The sequence below is a fragment of the Melanerpes formicivorus genome, unplaced genomic scaffold, assembly GCF_026170545.1.
Source record: "Melanerpes formicivorus ecotype bairdi unplaced genomic scaffold, bMelFor1.0.p_v2 SCAF_14, whole genome shotgun sequence".
NCBI classification, from domain to species: domain Eukaryota; kingdom Metazoa; phylum Chordata; class Aves; order Piciformes; family Picidae; genus Melanerpes; species Melanerpes formicivorus.
The window spans coordinates 19,158,614-19,181,002 of NW_027142366.1; the positions used below are offsets into that span (position 1 = coordinate 19,158,614).

Consider the following 22,389-nt stretch of genomic DNA (forward strand, 5'->3'; position numbering starts at 1 on the left):
ACCAGTGCACACAGCACCCTGCAGCTGGAGGGTGTGCACAGCTGTCGGTGCCTGTGCATGCTTGCTCACACCAGTGCACACAGCAGCCTGCAGCTGGAGGGTGTGCACAGCTGTCGGTGCCTGTGCATGCCTGCTCACACCAGTGCACACAGCACCCTGCAGCTGGAGGGTGTGCACAGCTGTCGGTGCCTGTGCATGCTTGCTCACACCAGTGCACACAGCAGCCTGCAGCTGGAGGGTGTGCACAGCTGTCGGTGCCTGTGCATGCTTGCTCACACCAGTGCACACAGCACCCTGCAGCTGGAGGGTGTGCACAGCTGTCAGTGCCTGTGCATGCTTGCTCACACCAGTGCACACAGCACTCTGCAGCTGGAGGGTGTGCACAGCTGTCGGTGCCTGTGCATGCTTGCTCACACCAGTGCACACAGCACTCTGCAGCTGGAGGGTGTGCACAGCTGTCAGTGCCTGTGCATGCTTGCTTACACCAGTGCACACAGCAGCCTGCAGCTGGAGGGTGTGCACAGCTGTCGGTGCCTGTGCATGCTTGCTCACACCAGTGCACACAGCACTCTGCAGCTGGAGGGTGTGCACAGCTGTCGGTGCCTGTGCATGCTTGCTCACACCAGTGCACACAGCACTCTGCAGCTGGAGGGTGTGCACAGCTGTCAGTGCCTGTGCATGCTTGCTCACACCAGTGCACACAGCACCCTGCAGCTGGAGGGTGTGCACAGCTGTCGGTGCCTGTGCATGCTTCCTCACACCAGTGCACACAGCAGCCTGCAGCTGGAGGGTGTGCACAGCTGTCAGTGCCTGTGCATGCTTGCTCACACCAGTGCACACAGCAGCCTGCAGCTGGAGGGTGTGCACAGCTGTCAGTGCCTGTGCATGCTTCCTCACACGAGTGCACACAGCACTCTGCAGCTGGAGGGTGTGCACAGCTGGTGGTGCCTGTGCATGCTTGCTCACACCAGTGCACACAGCAGCCTGCAGCTGGAGGGTGTGCACAGCTGTCAGTGCCTGTGCATGCTTCCTCACACGAGTGCACACAGCACCCTGCAGCTGGAGGTTGTGCACAGCTGGTGGCTGCTGCTGGCTCTTGGTGGTTGTTTGCTCACTCTCCAGTGGCTATGCTCAGCTGTTGGTTGCTCACTCCCCTGTGGCTGTGCACAGCTGTTGGTTGCTCACTCTCCTGAGGCTGTGCACAGCTGTTGGTTGCTCGCTCTCCTGAGGCTGTGCACAGCTGGTGGTTGCTCACTCTCCTGTGGCTGTTGGGGGCTGTGCACAGCTGGTGGTTGCTCTCTCTCCTGTGGCTGTGCACAGCTGTTGGTTGCTCACTCTCCTGTGGCTGTTGGGGGCTGTGCACAGCTGTTGGTTGCTCACTCTCCTGTGGCTGTTGGGGGCTGTGCACTGCTGTTGGTTGCTCACTCTCCTGTGGCTGTTGGGGGCTGTGCACAGCTGCTGTTTGCTCACTCTCCTGTGGCTGTGCACAGCTGTTGGTTGCTCACTCTCCTGTGGCTGTGCACAGCTGTTGGTTGCTCTCTCTCCTGAGGCTGTGCACAGCTGTTGGTTGCTCACTCTCCTGTGGCTGTGCACAGCTGTTGGTTGCTCACTCTCCTGTGGCTGTTGGGGGCTGTGCACAGCTGTTGGTTGCTCACTCTCCTGAGGCTGTGCACAGCTGTTGGTTGCTCACTCTCCTGTGGCTGTTGGGGGCTGTGCACAGCTGTTGGTTGCTCACTCTCCTGTGGCTGTGCACAGCTGTTGGTTGCTCACTCTCCTGAGGCTGTTGGGGACTGTGCACAGCTGCTGGTTGCTCACTCTCCTGTGGCTGTGCACTGCTGTTGGTTGCTCACTCTCCTGTGGATGTTGGTTGCTGTCCACAGCTGTTGGTTGCTGTCCACAGCTGTTGGTTGCTCTCTCTGCTGTGGTTGTTGGGGGCTGTGCACAGCTGTTGGTTGCTCACTCTCCTGTGGCTGTGCACAGCTGTTGGTTGCTCACTCTCCTGAGGCTGTTGGGGGCTGTTGGTTGCTCCTGCCTGGGTGGGTTCCTGCTGCCTGTTGCTGGCTGTTGCTGGCTGTTGCTGGCTGCTGCTGGCTGTTGCTGACTGTTGCTGGCTGTTGCTGGCAGGGCTGTGCCTGCTGCTGCACCTCAGGCTGTGGCTTTCCTGCTGCGAGGGAGCAGTGGCTGTAGTAAAATTGCAGTGCATGGAAGTGTTGAGGAAGGGTCAGCAGGGCCCTCTCAGCCCCCACAGCCTCTGCAGCCTCTGCCCACCCATTATTAGCACCCTCTCACCCCAGCACACCAAGCCAGCCCTGGGTCAATGACAGCCTAGTTAGGGCAGTGGGCACACAAAGGGCTGGTGGCTTCCCTGCCCACAGCCCCATCCTCATCTCTCCTGGAGTTTCATCACAGTCACCTTCTCCCTGCTCCTCCCTGAGCTTTGGGTGGGCTCTGAGGGCTTCCCAAGCACTACTCTGCTTGCACCATGGGGACATCATCCACGTATGGCCATGCCCTTTGCACAGCCTCAGTAGGGGTGCAGGGGAATTAGGATGGGGGAGCAGGATTCCCACCTGGAGACCCCCTCTGCCCAGGAGCCAGCACAGGCAGCAGCCAAGGTGTGTGACCTGCTCCCATCTCACCCTGACTTGTGGGAGCAAAGGTTCTGCCCTTGGAGTGAGGCTGCACACAGCTGCACCCCCACACATGGATGCTCCACTCCCAGACCAAGGGCTTGCAGCTTGGGACACTTAATGGCAGAACCCCAGCAGGGTAGGGCTGGAAGGGAGCCCTGGAGCTCACCCACCCAAGCCCTGCTCCAGCAGGGCACCCCCAGCACCCTGCCCAGCAGCACAGTGCCCAGGGGGGGTTGGAAGCTCTCCACACCAGCAGACTCCACAACCTCTCTGGGCAGCCTGCTCCAGGCCTCCAGCAGCCTCACCCCAAACAACTTTCTCCTCCTGCTCAGCTCCAACCTCCTGCCTGACACTTTCTGCCCCTTGCTGCCCCTTCTGCTGGCCCTGGGCAGCACTCAGCAGAGCCTGGCCCCAGCCTCTTGCCCCCCACAGCTCCTTTAGCTCTTGCTGAGCATTGCTCAGCTGCCCTCTGGGGCTGCTCTTCTGCAGGCTCTCAGCCCCAGGGCTCTCAGCCTTTGCTGCTGCCAGAGCTGCTCCAGGCCCCTCAGCAGCTCTGCAGCCTGCCCTGGGCTCTCTCCAGCAGTTCTCTGTCTCTCCTGAACTGGGGAGCCCAGAAGTGCACCCAGGACTCCAGATGTGGTCTTGCTAGTACAGAGTGGGAAGAGAACCTCCCTTGCCCTGCTGGCCACACTCTTCCTGCCCCCCAGGACACCTTTGGCCTCCTTGGCCCCCAGGGCACATTTCTGGCTCCTGGGGAACTTCTTGTCCCCAGCACTCCCAGCTCCTTCTCCATGGAGCTGCTTCCCAGCAGTCCCCTCCTCCCCTGCCCTGCTGCAGGAGGTTGTTCCTCCCCAGGGGCAGGATCCTACACCTGCCCTGGCTGAACCTCCTGATGTTGCTCTCTGCCCAGCTCTGGGCACCAGGCAGCACAAGCCCAGAAGCAGCAATGTGGCTGCTGAGGGGGAGGAACACTGCCTGGGGCTGTCCCCTGGGGCTGCTGCTGTGTCCAACTCAGGGCCTCAGGGATTGCTCTGATTTTCCAGTGCTCCAGGACTGCTCCAATTTTCCAGTGCCCTCTGGCAGCTGGAGCAGAAAATCAGTGGCAAGAGGAGCTGGGGAAAGCAGGGGCCTGGGGGCGGGGGGAGGGGCTGCCGCTGCTGCTGTTGCAGAGGAGGAGGAGGATGGTCCGTGGGGATGAGCTGGTCCCTGGGGCAGCCCAGAGCCCTTCCCACTGTGCTGCTGCTGCGCAGCAAATTAATTAAGGCAGCAATTCCCAGTCAGGGCTGAGCTCTCCTTACTGGGCCCCAAGATTTGGCTGGGACCGGCGGGGGCGGGAGGGCGACAACCTCTCCTTCTGCCCCAGCCCTGGGGTGTCCCCAGCGCCTGGGGGTGCGGGGGCGAGCAGCCGGCGGGGCGCGGGGGCCGCCCGGGACGCGCCGGCGGAGCCCGAGAGCTGTTTAATCCTCCTCTCTCCGCGGCGGCTTCCCCCCCAGCCCCGGCTGCGGCGGCTGCAAAGCAGCTCCGAGCGGCAGGAATTTGTCGCCATGTGCTGGGAAAGCTCCTTCCCGCCAGCTGTCGGCAGCTCGGCGAGCCGGGCGGAGCGGGGGAGAGGGGCTGCGGGGGCCCCTGCGGCCCCCCGGGGTCCTGCCCCAGCCGCCAGCAGCCCTCCTCGGCGCAGCGACGGAAGCAGCCCGCAGGGCACCGTTCAGCTCCTCCAGCCCAACTCTGCCCAGGCTGGGGCTGAGCCCTGGCCCTCAGCACCACAGCTCTGCCTCCTGGAAACGCCTCCAGGGATGGGGATTCACCCACCTGCGGCAGGCTTTGGGGCACAGCTCCCCACAGGGTGGAAAGGTTTGGGGGTGTTGGTGTCCTCGGGGTCACCAGGCTCTCACCTCTCCTCTCACCAAGGCCTGTGGGGCAGAGCTTGCTCAGGGCTTGGGCTGTGCCACCCTAGTCCCCTCCCTGCACATGGGTGCCCAAACTGCCTCATCCTCCCTGCTGCTGGGCATTCCTGACCCCCAGGGGCATCACCCTGACCCCGTGGAGTGTTTCCAAGCCTCAGGGGCATCATCCTGACCCTGTGGAGCATTCCTGAGCCTCAGGGGCATCATCCTGACCCCTTGGGGCATTCCCGAGCCTCAGGGGCATCATCCTGACCCCGTGGAGTGTTTCCAAGCCTCAGGGGCATCATCCTGACCCTGTGGAGCATTCCTGAGCCTCAGGGGCATCATCCTAACCCCTTGGGGCATTCCTGAGCCTCAGGGGCATCATCCTGACCCCGTGGGGCATCAGCCTGACCCCCTGGGGCATTCCTGACCCCCAGGGGCATCAGCCTGACCCCCTGGGGCATTCCTGAGCCTCAGGGGCATCATCCTGACCCCCTGGGGCATTCCTGAGCCTCAGGGGCATCATCCTGACCCCGTGGGGCATCAGCCTGACCCCCTGGGGCATTCCTGACCCCCAGGGGCATCAGCCTGACCCCCTGGGGCATTCCTGAGCCTCAGGGGCATCACCCTGACCCCGTGGGGCATTCTCTAACCCTGGGGCCATCGTGCTGACTCTCTGGGGTATCTGGTCCCCAAGGGCCTCATCCTGATCTTATGGAGCCTCCCCAGGCTCCAGGAACATCATCTTGGCCTTATAAGGAATCCTTCAGTCCCAGAGGGCATCATTCTGACCTGGAGCATCTGTGAACCTCAGGGGGCTCCTCCTGACCTTATGAGGCATTCCCCAACCCTGGAGGCCTCATCCTGACCTTCTAGGGCATTCTCTGGCCCCAGGGCATCATCCTGACCCTATGGATCACTGTCCCAGTCCCAGAAGCACCATCCAACCCTGCAAGGCATCCTTGAACCCCATCATGCCCCTGTGGGGCATCTCCTGGCCCTGGGGGCCTCACCCTAACCTCGTGGGTCATGCCCTGGCCTCAGAAACATCATCCACTCCTATGGGGCATCTGTGACCCCCAAGAGCTTTATCCTGACCTTATGGCATACCTACCCTCACCCCAGGGAGCTCATCCTGACCCCAAGGGGCATCTCTGAACCCCAGGAGCCTCATCCTGACCCCAAGGGGCATCTCTGAACCCCAGGAGCCTCATCCTGACCTTGTGGAGCATCTCTGAACCCCAGGAGCCTCATCCTGACCCCAAGGGGCATCTCTGAACCCCAGGAGCCTCATCCTGACCTTGTGGAGCATCTCTGAACCCCAGGGAGCTCATCCTGACCCTATGGGGGACCGTCTGGTCCCATGGGGGCCCCTGGGTCTCTGTGGGCAGGCTGCACGGACATCCCCGGGGTGGACACAAGGCACACAGGTCCCCACGGGGGGTGCTGGGCAGGGCTGGCTGCCTTTGTGCCTCCCTTTGTGGCCCAGCTTTTATCCAGCAGCCGGGAAGGAGGAGGGCGAAGGGGGGAGAAGGGCTGGGGAGGGGGAAATGGCGCGAAACGGCAGCAGCCTTTGTGTGACAGCGAGGGGGACAGGGAGCGGGGCAGGGAGCGGGGACAGGGAGCGGGGCAGGGAGCGGGGCAGGGAGCGGGGACAGGGAGCGGGGACAGGGAGCGGGGCAGGGAGCAGGGGGACAGGGAGCGGGGACAGGGAGCGGGGCAGGGAGCGGGGCAGGGAGCGGGGACAGGGAGCAGAGGGACAGGGAGCGGGGCAGGGAGCGGGGCAGGGAGCGGGGACAGGGAGCGGGGCAGGGAGCAGGGGGACAGGGAGCGGGGGGACAGGGAGCGGGCAAAGGGAGCGGGGACAGGGACCGGGGAGAGGGAGCAGGGGGACAGGGAGCAGGGGGACAGGGAGCAGGGGGACAGGGACTGGGGCAGGGAGCGGGGACAGGGAGCAGGGGGACAGGGACCGGGGCAGGGACCGGGGAGAGGGAGCAGGGGGACAGGGAGCGGGGGGACAGGGAGCAGGGGGACAGGGAGCAGGGGCAGGGAGCAGGGACAGGAAGCAGGGGGACAGGGAGCGGGGCAGGGAGCGGGGCAGGGAGCGAGGGGACAGGGAGCAGGGGGACAGGGAGCGGGGGGACAGGGACCGGGCAAAGGGAGCGGGGACAGGGACCGGGGAGAGGGAGCAGGGGGACAGGGAGCAGGGGGACAGGGACTGGGGCAGGGAGCGGGGACAGGGAGCAGGGGGACAGGGAGCGGGGGGACAGGGAGCGGGGGGACAGGGAGCAGGGGGACAGGGAGCGGGGACAGGGAGCAGGGGCAGGGACCGGGCACAGGGACCGGGGAGAGGGAGCAGGGGGACAGGGAGCAGGGGGACAGGGACCGGTGGCAGGGAGAAGGGGGGACAGGGAGCAGGGGCAGGGAGCGGGGGGGACAGGGACCGGGGCAGGGAGCAGGGGGACAGGGAGCAGGGGCAGGGAGCGGGGACAGGGAGCAGGGGGACAGGGAGCGGGGACAGGGAGCGGGGGGACAGGGAGCGGGGGCAGGGAGCGGGGGGACAGGGAGCGGGGGGACAGGGATCGGGGCAGGGAGCGGGGGGACAGGGAGCAGAAGGACAGGGAGCAGGGACAGTGAGCAGGGGGACAGGGACCGGGGCAGGGATCGGGGACAGGGAGCGGGGCAGGGAGCGGGGCAGGGACCAGAGACAGGGACCGGGGACAGGGAGTGGGGGCAGGGACCGGGGCAGGGACCAGGCACAGGGACCGGGGACAGGGAGTGGGGGCAGGGACCGGGGCAGGGACCAGGCACAGGGACCGGGGACAGGGAGTGGGGGCAGGGACCGGGACAGGGACCAGGGACAGCCCAGGGGTGCTACTGCTCTCTGCACTGCAGTCCCAGCACAGACACCCAGCAGCAGCCACCCCCAGAGGTGTCCCTGGGATGGGCTCTCTGTGTGTGACCCCCACCCCACCCCCTCCCCGGGCTGGGGCCATGGAATGAGGAGCTCCAGACACCTCCCTGGGCATGCAGCAGCCTCGGGAGGGTTAGATAAGCGTTGGACTTGGTGACCTTAAAGGTTTTTTTCCTGCCTAAAGCATCCCATGATTTCCACCATGGGAGCTGCTCTTGGGGTGCTGCTCTCTGTGGGGTGCCCCAAGCCCACCCTCATGGGGGGCAGCTGGGAGGGGGGAGGCTTCTGGAGTGAGACCATCCCTGGAGATGCTCACACTGGGCTGGCATCAGAGCCTTCCCGGGGCTCACAGGCTCCTCCCAAGCCCAGCTGCCCCTCCAGAGCCCCTCAGCTCCTGGCACACTGCTGCTTCCCCCTCAGCCTGCTCTCCTCCACCCCCTCCATGCTGCCTCCCACCACATTCCCACCCTGTGGAGGAAACGTGAGCTGGGATGGGGTTTGGCTTGTGGTGGTGTCACCCTCCATGGCCTCACCACTGCCAAGGGGCCAGGCAGGAGCTGGCTTGGCCAGGGGCAGTGCTGGGCTGGCTGCAGGCAGCTGGGGGTGCTGGGGTGCCAGGGCAGCCCCCAGCAGCAGGGAAGGGTTGGTATTGCCACCCTGCAGTGGGGAAACTGAGGCACTGCCTGCCTGAATTCCCTCTGGGATGCTCCTTAGACATTGGAATCCTCTCCCAAAGTGGTGGATTCCCCTGTGTTGGGGAGTTTGGAGACTTCAGCTTGGCAGGGTGCTGGGCCAGCTCATCTCAGCTCCACCATCACCCCCAGAAGATTCTTGGGATCCCTCCCAGTCTGGCATTCCTGTGCCTTTGAAAGTATGGAAGATGTCCCCAGGGTCCCCAGGGATGTGAGCAGGGGGTGGGGGACAGGGCTGACCCCTGGGAGAGCTGTGAATGAACAGCAAAGAGCTCAGCAGCTGGGGATGGACTGCTGAGCAGGGCCTGTTGGGCCAGGCCAAGGGGGGATGGTTTGAAGGGCAAGAGGGAGGCTGAGAGTGGAGAGAAGGAGAAATGTTTGGTGCTGAGGGTGGGGAGAGCCTGTGCCAGGCTGCCCAGAGAGGTGGAGCTGCCCCATGGCTGGCAGCAGTGCAGGGCAGGTTGGTTGGGGCTGGGAGCAGCCTGCTGTGGCTGCAGCTGTCCCTGCTGGCTGCAGGGGGTTGGACTGGGTGAGCTTGGAAGGTCCCTTCCAGCCCAGCCCAGGCCCTGGCCCTGATTGTGTGACACATTTGTGCCCTTGCCTGCCCAGCCAGAGGTGAGGGCAGCTGCCAACAGGATGGAGGGCACAAAAAGAGAATCACAGAATGTGTTTGATTGGGAGAGACCTTCGAGGTCATCCAGGCCAACCTTCCACCCAGCACTGCAGGGCCACCACTAAACCATCACAGAATCCCAGAATGGCTCAGGTTGGAAGGGACCTCAGAGGTCATCCAGCTCCAGCCCCCTGCCATGGGCAGGGACACCTCCCACCAGCACAGCTTGCTCAGGGCCTCATCCAGCCTGGCCTTCAGCACCCCCAGGCAGGAGGCAGCCACAGCCTCCCTGGGCAGCCTGGGCCAGAGCCTCAGCAGCCTCACACTCAACAACTTCTGCCTCAGCTCCACTCTAACCCTGCTCTGCCTCCTCCAAACCATTCCCCCTTGCCCTCTCACTGGAAACCATGTCCCTAAGCACCAGCTGCAGGCATGGTGACTCCACCCCTGCCCTGGGCAAACCATTCCAACGTCTGGGAACCCTTTCAGTGAAGAAACTGTTCCTCATATCCAGCCTGAACCTCCCCTGCCCCCACTTGAGGCCATTTCCTCTTGTCCTATCCTTTGTTACTTGGGAGCAGAGCTCAACCCCCACCTGGCTCCAGCCTCCTCTCAGGGAGTTGCAGGAAGCCAGAGGTCTCCCCTCAGCCTTCTCTTCTCCAGGCTGCTCCTCACAGGACTTTGTGCTCTAGGGCCAAAAGCTCCAGCACCAAAAAGCTCTGCAGCAGCTCAAGAGCTGAGTCCCAGCCCTCCCCTCTGTGGCAGAAGGAGTTGGTTTGGCCAAATCCTTTTGGATTTGGAGCAAAACAAGGTCCTGCTGCTGGCCAGAAATGCTCTGGAAGCTTGGAGCATGAAACCCCAACATGGAGCCATGAGGAATGGATTGAGGGGGGGTCAGAGCAGCCAGGAGCTACCCCCAGTGCATATGGAGGATGTTGTGGGCAGCACAATTCCCTTTGCACCTCGGTTATGGCTTTTCCAGCCCCTTTATTCCCCTCCTCCGCTGGATTTCCCACTCCTTCCCCTCCCCCCTGCCTTGCTCAGCTTCTGCCAGCTGCCAAAATCCAAGGGGGATTGTGGAATCCTCAGGATCTCAGCAAAATCCAGGGGGGGATTCTGGAGTCCTCAGGATCCTGGCACAATCCAGCAGGAATTCTGGCATCAGCAGGATCCCAGCAAGATCCAGAGGGATTCTGGAATCCTTGACTGCCATGGGTCTCCCCCAGGGCCAGATCCTGCCCTGGGGCCCAGCATCAGCACATGACCCAGCACTCTCTGGGGTTGGGTTCTTGGCAAGGCACAGCCTGCTGTGGTCATGGAGGCACCAAATCATCGCCAGGGCCCAGGGTGATGTGGCAGGACCCCAAGCCTGGGGGCTTTGGGGAGTCTCAGGGGCTGGGGAGGGCTCAGGGGCTGAGCTTCTGCAACACTGAGCCCCTGTGGGCATCACGGATGGAGGGCCCCTGTGGCCCATCCGTGGCCAGGGGTCCTGTGCACTGACTCTAGCCACTTGTCCCCTTGCTCCACCTCTGGCTGGGGAGCTCTTGAGCCCTGTCTCTAGCTGGGGGTGCCACGTCCCACCCCTGGCTGGGGGTCCCATGCCCTGGCTGGGGGTCTCATGCCTCTCCCTTCCTGGCTGGGGGCCCTGTGCCCTGTCTCCAGCTGGGGTCCCACATCCCACCTGTGTCTAGGAGCCTCGTGGCCCATCTCTGGCTGGGCTCCTGTGCCCCTCCCCCCCAGCCTGGGATGCCCTTGCAGCCCCGAGGAGCGGAGCCCAAAGGCTGGGGACGGAGCCCCCACGGAGGAGGGGACAGTGGTGGGAACAGGCAGGGCTGGGAAGCCAGCAGGGCACAGCCTGGCACAATGAGGCCTTGTGGCTAGTGGCCCTGATGAGAATCAGCATTGACAGCAGCTCTGCTGCTGGGATCACCCCCCCAGCACGGGGCCAGGGAGAGGATCACCCCCCCCAGGCCTGCTCACTCAGAGCTGGCCAGGAGAGGAACCCCAAAGTGACCCAGCCTGGCAGAGAGGAGCCCCAAAGGACCTACCCCAGGGGAAAGGAACCCCAAAGGGACCAACCTTGGGGGAAAGGAACCCAAAGGAACCCACCCCATGGATGAGGAACCCCAGAGTGACCCACTTGAGGGGAAAGGAACCTGGATGGAACCACCCCATGGGAGAGGAACCCCAAAGTGACCCAGCCTGGCAGAGAGGAGCCCCAAAGTGACCTTACCCCAGGGGAAAGGAGTCCCAAAGTGACCAACCTTGGGGGAAAGGAACCCAAAGGAACACACTCCAGGAGAGAGGAACCCCAAAGTGACCAACCTTGGGGGAAAGAACCCCAAATGAACCCACCCCATGGATGAGGAACCCCAGAGTGACCCACTTGAGGGGAAAGGAACCTGAATGGAACCACCCCATGGGAGAGGAACCCCAAAGTGACCCAGCCTGGCAGAGAGGAGCCCCAAAGTGACCAACCTTGGGGGAAAGGAACCCAAAGGAACCCAGCCCAGGAGAGAGGAACCTCGAAGTGAGCGACCCTCTGAGACACCAGGGAGACCTTCAACAGACCTCCTCTCCCTCTCTCAGTGTAACCAGCGTGGCTATGTGCAGCCCCCCCAGCTGGCACCGGGGGTGAGGGAGGCACCGTGGCACACAGCAGTGGCCCAGGGGCACCTGTTGGTGGCCACCCTGCCGAGCTTCTCAAGCACAGGAGGCGCAGGCGCTACAAACCAGCTTCGTTTATAGAGCAGTCACAGATTTGGTATCAGTAGAACTTTAGTGCACATCCGATGCCTCCCCCACCCCCACGGTCACGGCCCACCCCCCCGCCCCCCAGCCTGGCAGAGTGTGCCCTCCCCCCCCAGCAGTGACCCGGCACAGCTTGGTCCCAGCCCCGGGCTGGTGGTGACGGTGGCACTGCCAGTCCTCTCCATCCCGCATCGGTGCTTTGGTCCTGCCCCGGCCGTGCCGGGGACACCTCTGCTCCCTGTGCCAACTTTCCTCCTGCTTGCCATCCCCCTCGCTGCCTTCAGCCTCGCTTCCCTTCCTCACATCCACCCCACGGCTCCTGCCCGCTCCTCCTCCACCCTCTACATCGCAAATCCACCTCCTGTCCTGGCCCTTCCACACCCTGCTGTGCCCACCGTGCCCCGCCCGCGCCACCACAGCCACCCTGCTGCCACAGCCGCCCACTGCCGAGCCCTCCCGGCGTGCAGAGGGGGTGGCTGCCCCATAGTGCTGGACCCACCGTGCCCCACAAGCATCCCCTGAGCATGCAGCACCCTGGTACCCAGGGAGCCCCAACCCTCTGCCCCATGTCACTGCCCCCCTCACTCGGGCAGCTCCCTGGGCACCAGAGGTGAGTGCACCCTAGGAAAATCCCTTCCCTTCCAGCAGGATTTTCCCTGGATCTCCCAGCCCTGCAGCAGGTGCTGGCAGTGCCCAGCTAGACGTGGAGAACTGAAGCATCGTGCCCACTTTGGGCATGGTCCCTTCCGGGGGTGCTCCTGCTGCCCGCAGCCCCCCCAGCCCCCCAGTACCCATGGGGGGCCCCGGAGCTGTCCCACCCCCCCATCCCCCAAGCCCCTCAGTCCACGGGGAACTCGCAGGGGTTCTGACGAGCGCGCCGTGCCCCCTCGTAGATGCGCTGGAAGTCCCGGTAGCGGGGGGCGCAGCTCAGCCAGGCCTCCCCGAAATGCAGCCACCCCGTGAAGAGGAAGGTGCCGGGGCCCGGCTTGACCCCCGCAGCGCAGCGGGGTGCGGATGCTGCCCACCGGCCGCCCCCCCGCCTGGAAAAGAGGAAACTTCTGGCGGTGGATGCGGGCGGCGCTGATCCCGATCACAGATTCCTGCAGCTCCGCGTCGTTGGAGACGCTCCGGATGCTGCCGCGGATCACTGCGGGGGGAAGGCAGGAAGGGATGGATGGCAGGGTGCCCCTCTGCCCACCCCCCATTCCCGTGCCCGTGGCTGTGCCCATCCTCATCCCTCTTCCCGTCTCCATTCCTGTCCCTACCCCTCTGACCATCCCCGTTCCTGTCCCCATGTTTGTTTCTATCTCTTCCCTAGCGCTGTCCCCATCCCTGTCCCCATCCCACAGCCTTCCTTGTTCCCACCTCGATCTCCATTCCCATTCCCTTCCCCACCCCTGTCTCTGTCTCCACCCCAGCCTCTGTCCCCATGCCATCTCTGTTCTCATTCCCACCCATCTGCATCCTCATCCCGGTTCCTATCCCCATTCCTCTTTGTGTCCCCGTTCCTATCTCCTTCCCCACCCTTTTCCCATTCCTCTCCCCATCCCCTTTCCCGTCTCCATCTCCCTTCCTATCCCTGTCCTCATCTCCATCCTCATCCCCATTTCAAACCCCATTCCCATTTCCATCCCTGTTCCCATATCCATTTCCATCCCCATCTTATCCCATCCCAAATCAAGTCCCCATTCCCATTCATGTCTCCATCTCCTTTCCCATCCCTGTCCCTGTTCCCATATCCATTCCCATCTCCATCTTCATTCCCATCCCTTGTCCCATCCCCATTCCCATCTCCATTCCCATTCCCATCCTCACCTCCATCCCCGTTCCCATCTCTGTCTCTGTTCTCATCTCCATCCTTATTCCCATCCCCATTCCCATCCCCATTCCCATTCCCACTCTGGTCCCCATGTCTATCCCTGTTCCCATCTCCATCTCCATCTCCATTCCCATCTCCATTCCCATTGCTGTCTCCATTCCCATCCCTGTTCCCATTTTCATCCCTATTCCCATCTCCTTTCCCATTCCCATCCCTGTTCCTCTTCCCATGCCCCTCCCGCAGCTCTGCCGCCCACCTCCCGCACCGGCGCAGCCTGGGTGCCAGTGCTGCGCCAGCCCGGGGTGGGTGCCCTCCGCCGGGTGCCCAGGAGGCGATGCCCGCGGCGCTCGGTGCTCACCAAAGTCACTAGTGCAAATGGCCATCAGGAGCTCGCTGTCGTTGCACGGCCGGCACGCCCCTGCCGAGACAAACTGTCACCGGGGGGCTCCTGGGCGCCACCCCGGACCCTCACACCTCTGCACAACCCCAGGGAACACTCTGGGGAGGGAGCCGGTGGCACCCCTGGGGACACCCTGGGGGACACCGCCAGAGGACGCTGGGTGCTGAGCATAACCTGGGGGAAATGTCCTGGCGAGGGAGGCAGTGGCACCCCTGGGGACTCACTAGGGTCACCCCAGGGACACCACTGTGGGCTGAGTGGGGACACTGGGTGCTGAGCACAACCTGGGGGGAACACCCTGGTGAAGGATTTGGTAACATCCCTGGGGACACCTTGGGGGACAGCCTGGGGACGCTGGGTGCTGAGCACAAACCTCAGGGCAACACCCTGGTGAGGGAGGTCTGGGGACATGGCGTGGGGACACTGGGTGCCTAGCACAACCCGGGAGGAGACCCCTGGTGAGGGAGCCGGGGGCACCGCTGGGGGCACCCTGGGGACAACCTGTGGACCTTGGGTGCTGAGCATAACCTGGGGAAACCCCCTGGTGATGGAGCCGGTGGCACCCGCGGGGACACCCTGGGGACACCGAGCGGCGATGCTGGGTGCTGAGCACAGCCCGGGGCAACCCCTGGTGAGGGAGCCGGTGGCAGCGCTGGGGACGCCCTGGGGACACCGAGAGGGGCCGCTGGGTGCTGACCTTCGGCAGCAGGGCTGGCAGCGGGCAGGGGGGGGCGTGCCAGCCAGTCCCCCCGCAACTCGTAGCGGAAGGCGGCGATGCGGCGGCTGATGTCGGGGTGCGGGGTGGCCTGAAGGAAGAGAGCCACCTTCTCCTGGGGTGCCCAACTGAAGCAGCGGACGCGGGGTCGGGGGGCCTCTGGTAGCAGCAGCTCCAAGAGCCCTTCTCTTTCCAGGTAGAGCTGAGCCCCCCGGAAGGTGCCGGACGGTTTGACGCAGGCGGTGACATGCTGCGGGCTCCTGCCTTGGACGGCGGCGGCGGCGGGGGGCAGGCGGGGGGCCAGGCGCAGCCGAAGGGCGCCCGTGGGGTACAGCCACTCCAGAGAGCCCTCGGCGCAGTGCAGGGACAGCTGCTCCACGCTGCCCGCCTCCTGAGACAGCCCGCTGCCAGGCACAGCACCCCCCGTTAGCCAGGGCGCCCCCCGCCCCGGGGGGATGGGGCTCCCCCCTCCAGCCCCGCGTCCCCCCAAACCCCGGTGGGGCAGCATCCGAAGCCGTGCGTGGGACGAACCCCAGGAGGAACAGCACCCAACTTTTTGTGCCTTGGACCTGGGGTGTCAGGGCATAGTTTGGGAGGTGCTCCTGTTTCTTAGCACTCGGGGGGGGGCACAGCAGCACAGCCCCCCTCACACGCAGGTGGGGCTCCCAAGACACCCCAGCCAGGCACCCTGTGGCCCTTGGGTCCCCTGTTCCCCTCCTTTTGGGGGATTCCCAGTGGGTGCTGCAGGATTGCTACGCCCCCCCCCCCCCCCCCCCCCCAGCATCCCCTGGTGCCCTGAGCCACGTCCTACCCGTGCCTTTTACCGTGGGCGGGGGGTACACGCGGGAAAGCCATGCCGGGGGGACACGGGGGCAGCAATGGGGCCGCTTTGTCCCGACCACGCTGCTCATAGCCCCCCGTGGCCCCCCAGTCCCCGCCGTGGGACTTTCACAGCTACTCCCGCCGGGCCACGCTCTTTGTTCCGCACCTCGGCGCCTTCCCCACCGCCCTCGGGCCCTGGCGGAGGGCTCGGGGTCCCACCGTCCACCTTTCACGGGTTGCGGGGGGTGGGCGCTCCCTAAGGGACCAACACCCCGGGGACCAACATCTCTCGTCCGGGGTGAGAGGACCAGCCGCGCTCAAGGAGCGGGGAAACTGAGGCAGGCGAGGTTCCAGCATCCCACCCGTGATGCATCCCACGGATGCAGAAGGGGGTGGCAGCCTTGGGGAAGGCGGAGAGACTCCCCCCCTCCCCCCTTACAACCCCCCCTCCCCCCAAAACCCCGACCCTGCTGGGAGCCCCAAGCTTGGTCTGATGCTGAGCTGGGGAGCACCCTCCCACCTCGTGCCCCGGGCTGCTACCCCGGTACCGATGCCGATGGCCACGCCGATGCCGGTGTCGGTACCGGTACGTACCTGCCCCTCCAGTTGCACTGATCCGCCGAGCCCCCGCCGAGCACCGCACCCAGCCCCGCCAGGCACAGCGCCCGCAGCGCCCACATGGCCCGGGGCGGCCCGGCCCGGCCCGGCCCGGCCCTGCCCTCACCGCTGCCCGCACCGGGGCCGGGGCCGGGGCGGGAGACTGGGGAAGGGGGGGGAGAAGCGGGGCCACCACCCTGTGCCGCGCCCCAAACTTTCCGCCAATGGAGGCGGCGGGGCGGGCCCAAGCTCTCCCCCCACAACCCCATCCCCATCCCCTCCCCGCCGCAGATACCGCAGAGCCCACCCCGGGCATCCCCAGACCCCCTCCACCCCGGGCTAACGGAGGATGCTCAACTGCCCCCGCGCCGCCCGGAGTGGGCGACAGCGGGAGGCGAGGAACTGGGGGGGCTGAGCCCGGGGGGCACTGCGGGCGACACCCCCCCCCCCAGGCTAAAGGCACGCCCCAGGTTGTGTGCACCCATGGCTGGGCACACCCCGGGGTGCAGGCGCTCCAGGCCATGTCCCAGGCCGTGCACCCCCCAACTATGCACCCCCGCTCCAGGCACACACCACACGGTGTGCACCCCGCGCTGCAGACACCCCGAGCTTTGCACAGCCCAGGCTACACACAGCCCCCCAACTACACACAGCCCCCCAGGATACACACAGCTCCCCAGGATACACACAGCTCCCCAACTACACACAGCCCCTCAACTACACACAGTCCCCCAGGGTACACACAGCTCCCCAAGATACACACAGCCCAGGTTACACACAGCTCCCCAACTACACACAGCCCCCCAGGATACACACAGCTCCCCAGGATACACACAGCCCCCCAGGATACACACAGCCCCCCAACTACACACAGCCCCCCAAGATACACACAGCCCCCCAGGCTACACACAGCCCCCCAACTACACACAGCCCCCCAAGATACACACAGCCCCCCAGGCTACACACAGCCCCCCAACTACACACAGCCCCCCAGGATACACACAGCCCCCCAACTACACACAGCCCCCCCCAGGATACACACAACCCCCCAACTACACACAGCCCCCCCAGGATACACACAGCCCCCCAACTACACACAGCCCCCCAAGATACACACAGCCCAGGTTACACACAGCCCCCCAAACTACACACAGACCCCCAACTACACACAGCCCCCCAAGATACACACAGCCCCCCAAGATACACACAGCCCAGGTTACATACAGCCCCCCAACTACACACAGCCCCCCAAGATACACATAGCACCCTAAGATACACACAGCCCCCCAAGCTACACACAGCACCAAAAACTACACACAGCTCCCCAAACTACACACAGCCCCCCAAGCTATACACAGCACCCTAAGATACACACAGCACCCCAAGCTACACACAGCCCCCCAAGCTATACACAGCACCCCAAGCTACACACAGCACCCCAAGATACACACAGCCCCCCCAAGCCACACACCCCCTCAGGCTTGGCACACGACCTTTAGCTGCACACAAGCTGTGTAAACCACAAGTTAAGCACACTCTGGGCTCCAGGCCCCCCAAGTTTTACACAGCCCAAGCTATGCACACCCCAAGCTATGCACACCCCAAATTAAGCTCACCCTGGGCTCCAGGCCCCCAAGTTTTACACAGCCCAAGCTATGCACACCCCAAGCTATGCACACCCCAAATGAAGCACACCCTGGGCTCCAGGCACCCCAATTTTACACAGCCCAAGCTGTGCACACCCCAAATTAAGCTCACCCTGGGCTCCAGGCACCCCAAGCTATGCAGACCCCAAGCTATGCACACCCCAACTACACATACCCCAGGCTATGGGCACCCCAAACTGTGCACAGCCAGGGCTATGTGCACCCCACATTATAGACGCCCCATGCCATGCACAACCCTGCTACCCCAGGCTCTAAGCACCCCAATCTATGAACACCCCAAGCTATGCACACCCCAGACTATAGACACCCCAAGCAGAGCACACCTCGGGCCATGGACACCCCAAGCTATACACACCCCATCTTATGAACACCCCAAACTCTGCACACCCCAAATGATGTACACCCCAGGCTACAGGCACCCCAAACTATGCACACCCCGAGTACTCCAGGCTAGAGGAACCCCAGATTATAGACACCCCGGGCTGTGCACACCCCCGACTGCAGATACCCCAGGCTATAAACCTCCCAGTTTATGAGCACCCCAAGATATGCACACCCCAGATTACAGGCACCCCAAGCTATGCACACCCCAAGCTATGTACACCCCGAGATATCTGCACCCTGACTCTGCACACCCCCAAGGTACATAGCCACTGCTTTACACCCCCCAAAACTACGCCCCCCCAAGATTTGCATACCCCCCAAACCTCCATACGAACCAACACCCTGCCTCCCCGCCCCGAGCTGTGTACCCCAAGATTTACATCCCCCCAAACCTCCATATGAACACCCCGACACCAACACCCCCTCCCCATCTCCACTCTCAACCAGGGGAGCAGATGCCGAGGGTGGCAGCGGGGTGGGGGTCATGCACACCCCAGCCCCACTTCCACAGCCACCCCTGGGTGTTTTCCCCACCCCCACGCCCCAGTTCATCCCTGGTGTCTGTGTCTGTGTCGTGTCCCCCCACCCCCCACCCCCCCCCCCCGGTAATTAATGAGGTGTCCCCGCGGTGACAGCCCGCCAAAACGTTTGAAACAAGCGAGGAACAATCGGGATGGGATGATCCGGGCTGGGAACAAAGTCCGGGAGAGAGGGAGGAGCGGAATGGGAATGAGGAATTGTCACTGGGAAGGGTGGGAAGAAAGAGGAGGCGGGGGGGGGGGGGGGGGAGGGGAGGGGAGGGGGCCGGGGGGAGGTGGGGCGGGGAGAGGAGACTGCGGCCACCGAATGCCGCTGGAAGAAGTCAAGGGCTGGAATCCGTGGAAAATGAGGGGCCGGAGGGGCTGCGGGTTAAGGTGGAGCGGCTTGGGGCGGGGGGCGGGGGGGAGGTGAGGGGCTTGCGGGGGGTCTGGGCCTGCTGGCTGCCATCTGGGGTGTCCTGGCTTGAGGAGGTCGTGGTCCTAGGGTAGGATCCTGTGCCACCAGCAGCAGGTGGAGCTGGTCCGGCCATGGAGCCTGCAAACAGCCTACAGCAGGGCACCAGGGATGGGGTGACACAAGAGGCCAGGGGGCAGCAAAGGTGGGGTGACACCAGAAACAGTGGTACCAAAGATGTGGTGACCCCAAAGGTGAGGTGGCAGCAAAGACGGGGTGACCTCAGAGGTGAGGTGGTACCAAAAATGGGGTGACCCCAGAAACAGAGTGGTACCAGAGACATGGTGAGCCCAGAGGTGAAGTGGGACCAGAGGTGGGGGTGACCCAGAGGCAAAGTGATGAGAGAGATAGGGTGACCCCAGAGATAGTGATACCAAAGGTGGGGTGACCCCAGAGGTGAGGTAGCACCGAAGGTGGAGTGGCATCAAGGATATCAGAAGAGGAATGGCACTAGAGATGGGGTGCACAGGCAAAGCAGCACCGGAGATGCGGTGAGGTGGCACCAGAGATGGGGTGGCACCAGAGATGAGGTTGCACCAGTGGTGAGAGGGCACCGGTGCCACGAGGGGCTGGTGTCTCCAGACACCTCCTCCCAGCAGGGCTCTCCCCCGGCCCGGGTGGGTGCTCGGCACCCTCGGGCCACCCCAGGCGGTTGGAAGGGGATGTTTGCAACCCGGAGCCCGGTGTGCCCCTGGTGAGCCCCCCCCAACCCCACTCCTGGGGGAGCTGGCACCCCCGGCACCCCCACCCCAGACCGTTCCACCTTAACTGGGTGTTGCTGGGGAGAACCTCGGCACCAGCTGGACCAAGCCACCGCCGCCAGCCCTGGGTCTCTTCCACATGGGCACCGGGCACGGGCACCGAGGCGGGCAGGAGCCCCTTGGGAGCACTGCCCAGAGCTGGGGCTGAGCTGGGGCAGAGCAAACCCCAGCTCCAGTACCCACCAGTTGGCTCTGGGCCAGCCGATGGGGCTTTACTGGAGCTGCCACTGGCCGAAATGCCGCGGAGCTCTGGGTGATGGCAGTGTCCCCTGGCTGTGCCAGTCCTTGCCCTCAGCCCCATGGTGCTGCCCTGCCCCCGGTCCCCCGTCCCCGCTCCTTCGGAAGCCGCCGGTCTCTGGCCCCCCAGCCTGGCTCCGGTCCCCTGCCTGCCCCCGGCAGCACAGCCCGGGCAGAGGCCCCAGGCTGCTGGGCTCGCAGTGCCCTCTGGTGACCGCGGGCACGGCGGCTGCTTCCCCTGGCCCCGGGCTGCGGACCCCGGCGCGCTGGAGTGGGACACTCATGGAATGAGACCTTTGAAGACCACCCTTGGGCAGGGCCTTCTCTTGCTGCCGCTGGCTGATCCAGCCTCACCCCGCTGGACCTTGAGCTCTCCAGTGCCAGCGTCCCACACCCTCCCCACCGTACATTTCTTCCCCTTAGCCAACCTAAAGCCATCCCCTGCCAGTTTCAACAGCTCAGCCTTCTCCTGGCAGCACAGCTCCTGGTGAAAGCTTCTCTCCATCGCTCTTAGAAGCTCTTATTTCCATGCTTCCCTCTGGACTTGCTCCAACAGGTCCAGGTCTGCTTTGTGATGGGACCCCAGAGCTGGATGTGTGCTCCTGGTGGGTCTCACCTTATGTTAGTGCAAGTGGAGACCTAAATCTGCCCTCTGCCAGTTCAAAACCACCACCCTTTCTCCTGCCACCACAGCTCCTGGTGAATAACCTCTCTCCATCCTTCCTATAAGCCTCTTTATACACTGGTGGGGTGCAAGAAGGTCTTCTTCAGGCTGCACAGCCCCTGCTCTCCAGCCTGTCTCCACAGAAGAGGTTCTTCCAGCCCCACCTATCATCTACAGCTTACCCAGGGCCTGGGGGGGGCTTTATCTCCTCTCATGGCAGGAAGGACCCTCAGTCCTCTGAGCTCTTTGGTGATCCTCCTTCTCCCTGCTGAATCACCCATCTTGGGCAGAGCTCTCTCCTTTCTTGGGCTGTCTCCATCTCCTGGTCCTTGGCCTTCCCCACCCAGCCAGGGCATCCCTCATGCCCACAGAAGTCCAAGGAGGCTTTGTGCATCTCTGCCCTGAACCACGGGTGGGTGATAGCAGCTGGGCCATGCTTGGGGGCAGAAATCTTCACCAAAAGGCAAAAGAGGCTCATGGGGGAAAGTTGGGACCTCACAGTGCTGCTTGGAGAATGGGGGTGCCCCTGCCCAGGCCCCCACAGCTTCATGGGGAGCTGTCCCACCCAGCCGAGCACCTGCAGGAGATGTGGCTGTAGTAGGCAGCCAGCTCATCTTTAGGAAGTAGCTGAGGAACCTCCCAGCCCTTCCCCAGGGAACCCAGGGGCTAAACTGGCTCCATGCCCTCCTGCTGCCCCTGAGCAGCTGCACCCCCAGGCTGGTGCTCAGGAGAAGCGTGGAGCAAGCTGTGGGTCCCTGCAGGAATCCCCACAGCGAGGAGGAGGCTCACAGGGCAAAGGTGCTCCTGGCAAAGCGGAGATCCCCGAGGCAGAGCAAGGGTCTCCATGCAGGGTGGGCAGGTGGGGCACCCCATGGCAAGGCAGAGCATCCCACAGCAAGGTGAGGGTCTCCATTGCAAGCCAGAGGACCCCACGGCAAGAGAGGTCTTCATGGCGAGGAGGGGATGCCCATGGAAAGGTGGAGGTGCATATGGCAAGGAGGGGGTTCCACATTTCAAGGCAAGGGTTCTCATGGCAAAGTGGAGATTTCCATGGCAGGCAAGGGGCCCCATGGCAAGGTGGAGAGGTTCCCACGGCAGGGCAAGGGCAAGGAGAAGGTTCCCCTGACACGGGGGGGGGTCTCTGTGGCAGGACAAGGGTCCCTGACACAAGGCAGGAGGTCCACACTGGTGGCAGATGGTCCCCATGGCAGGATGAGGGTCCCAGCAGCTGGGTGAGGGTCCCTACAGTGATGTGGTCACCACTCCCCAGCAGTCATGTGGTCCCCATAGAAGCCTGGGGGTGATCCCTGAGGGGGTGTCCCCTGAAGGGGTGTCTGGGCCTTGGCAGAGGCTCAGGGTGTCCAGCTTCTATGGAGGCCACTGGAGACAGTGAACCCTCGAGGGGCATCTGATCTTCAGGGAGGGCTCAGGGGGTTCAAGCCCTACGGAGAGCACAGGAAAGGTGAGATCTTGGGGGGGGGGGTGTCTGAGCTCTGGGTGGGGGCAGGGAACAGGGGACCCAAGACCTATGGAGGGCTCAGGAGGGACTCAAAAGGGCTGAAGCCCAGGATCAGAACAAAGGGGGCTGAGCCCTGGAGGGTGTTTGACGTTTGAAGAGTGGGTCCAAGCCCTATGGAGAGCACCTCGAGGGGTGAACCCTGGGGGGGTGTTAGATCTTTGACAAGGGGGGGGGGGGGGGCCAGAGTGTTTGAGCCCCATGGAGCTCTGGGGGGAATGTCTGAGCTTTGGGGGAGGCCCAGGAGGTCAGAGTCCTATGGAAGGCACTGGGGTGGCTCAGAAGGGCTGAACCTCGGGGTCAGCACCAAGGGGGCTGAGCTCAT

General features: G+C 63.9%; 1 protein-coding gene across 1 annotated transcript; it reads right to left on the reverse strand.

Annotated features, from left to right (window-relative positions):
* Window positions 1-12,327: 12,327 nt before the first annotated feature.
* METRN (meteorin, glial cell differentiation regulator) lies at window positions 12,328-16,049 on the reverse strand. Its single transcript, XM_068147312.1, is given in 5 exon segments — window positions 12,328-12,483; window positions 12,485-12,636; window positions 13,667-13,726; window positions 14,406-14,827; window positions 15,840-16,049. Coding segments are annotated over 5 exon segments (876 nt in total). The 5' UTR covers window positions 15,926-16,049.
* Between the last annotated feature and the right edge of the window lie 6,340 nt (window positions 16,050-22,389).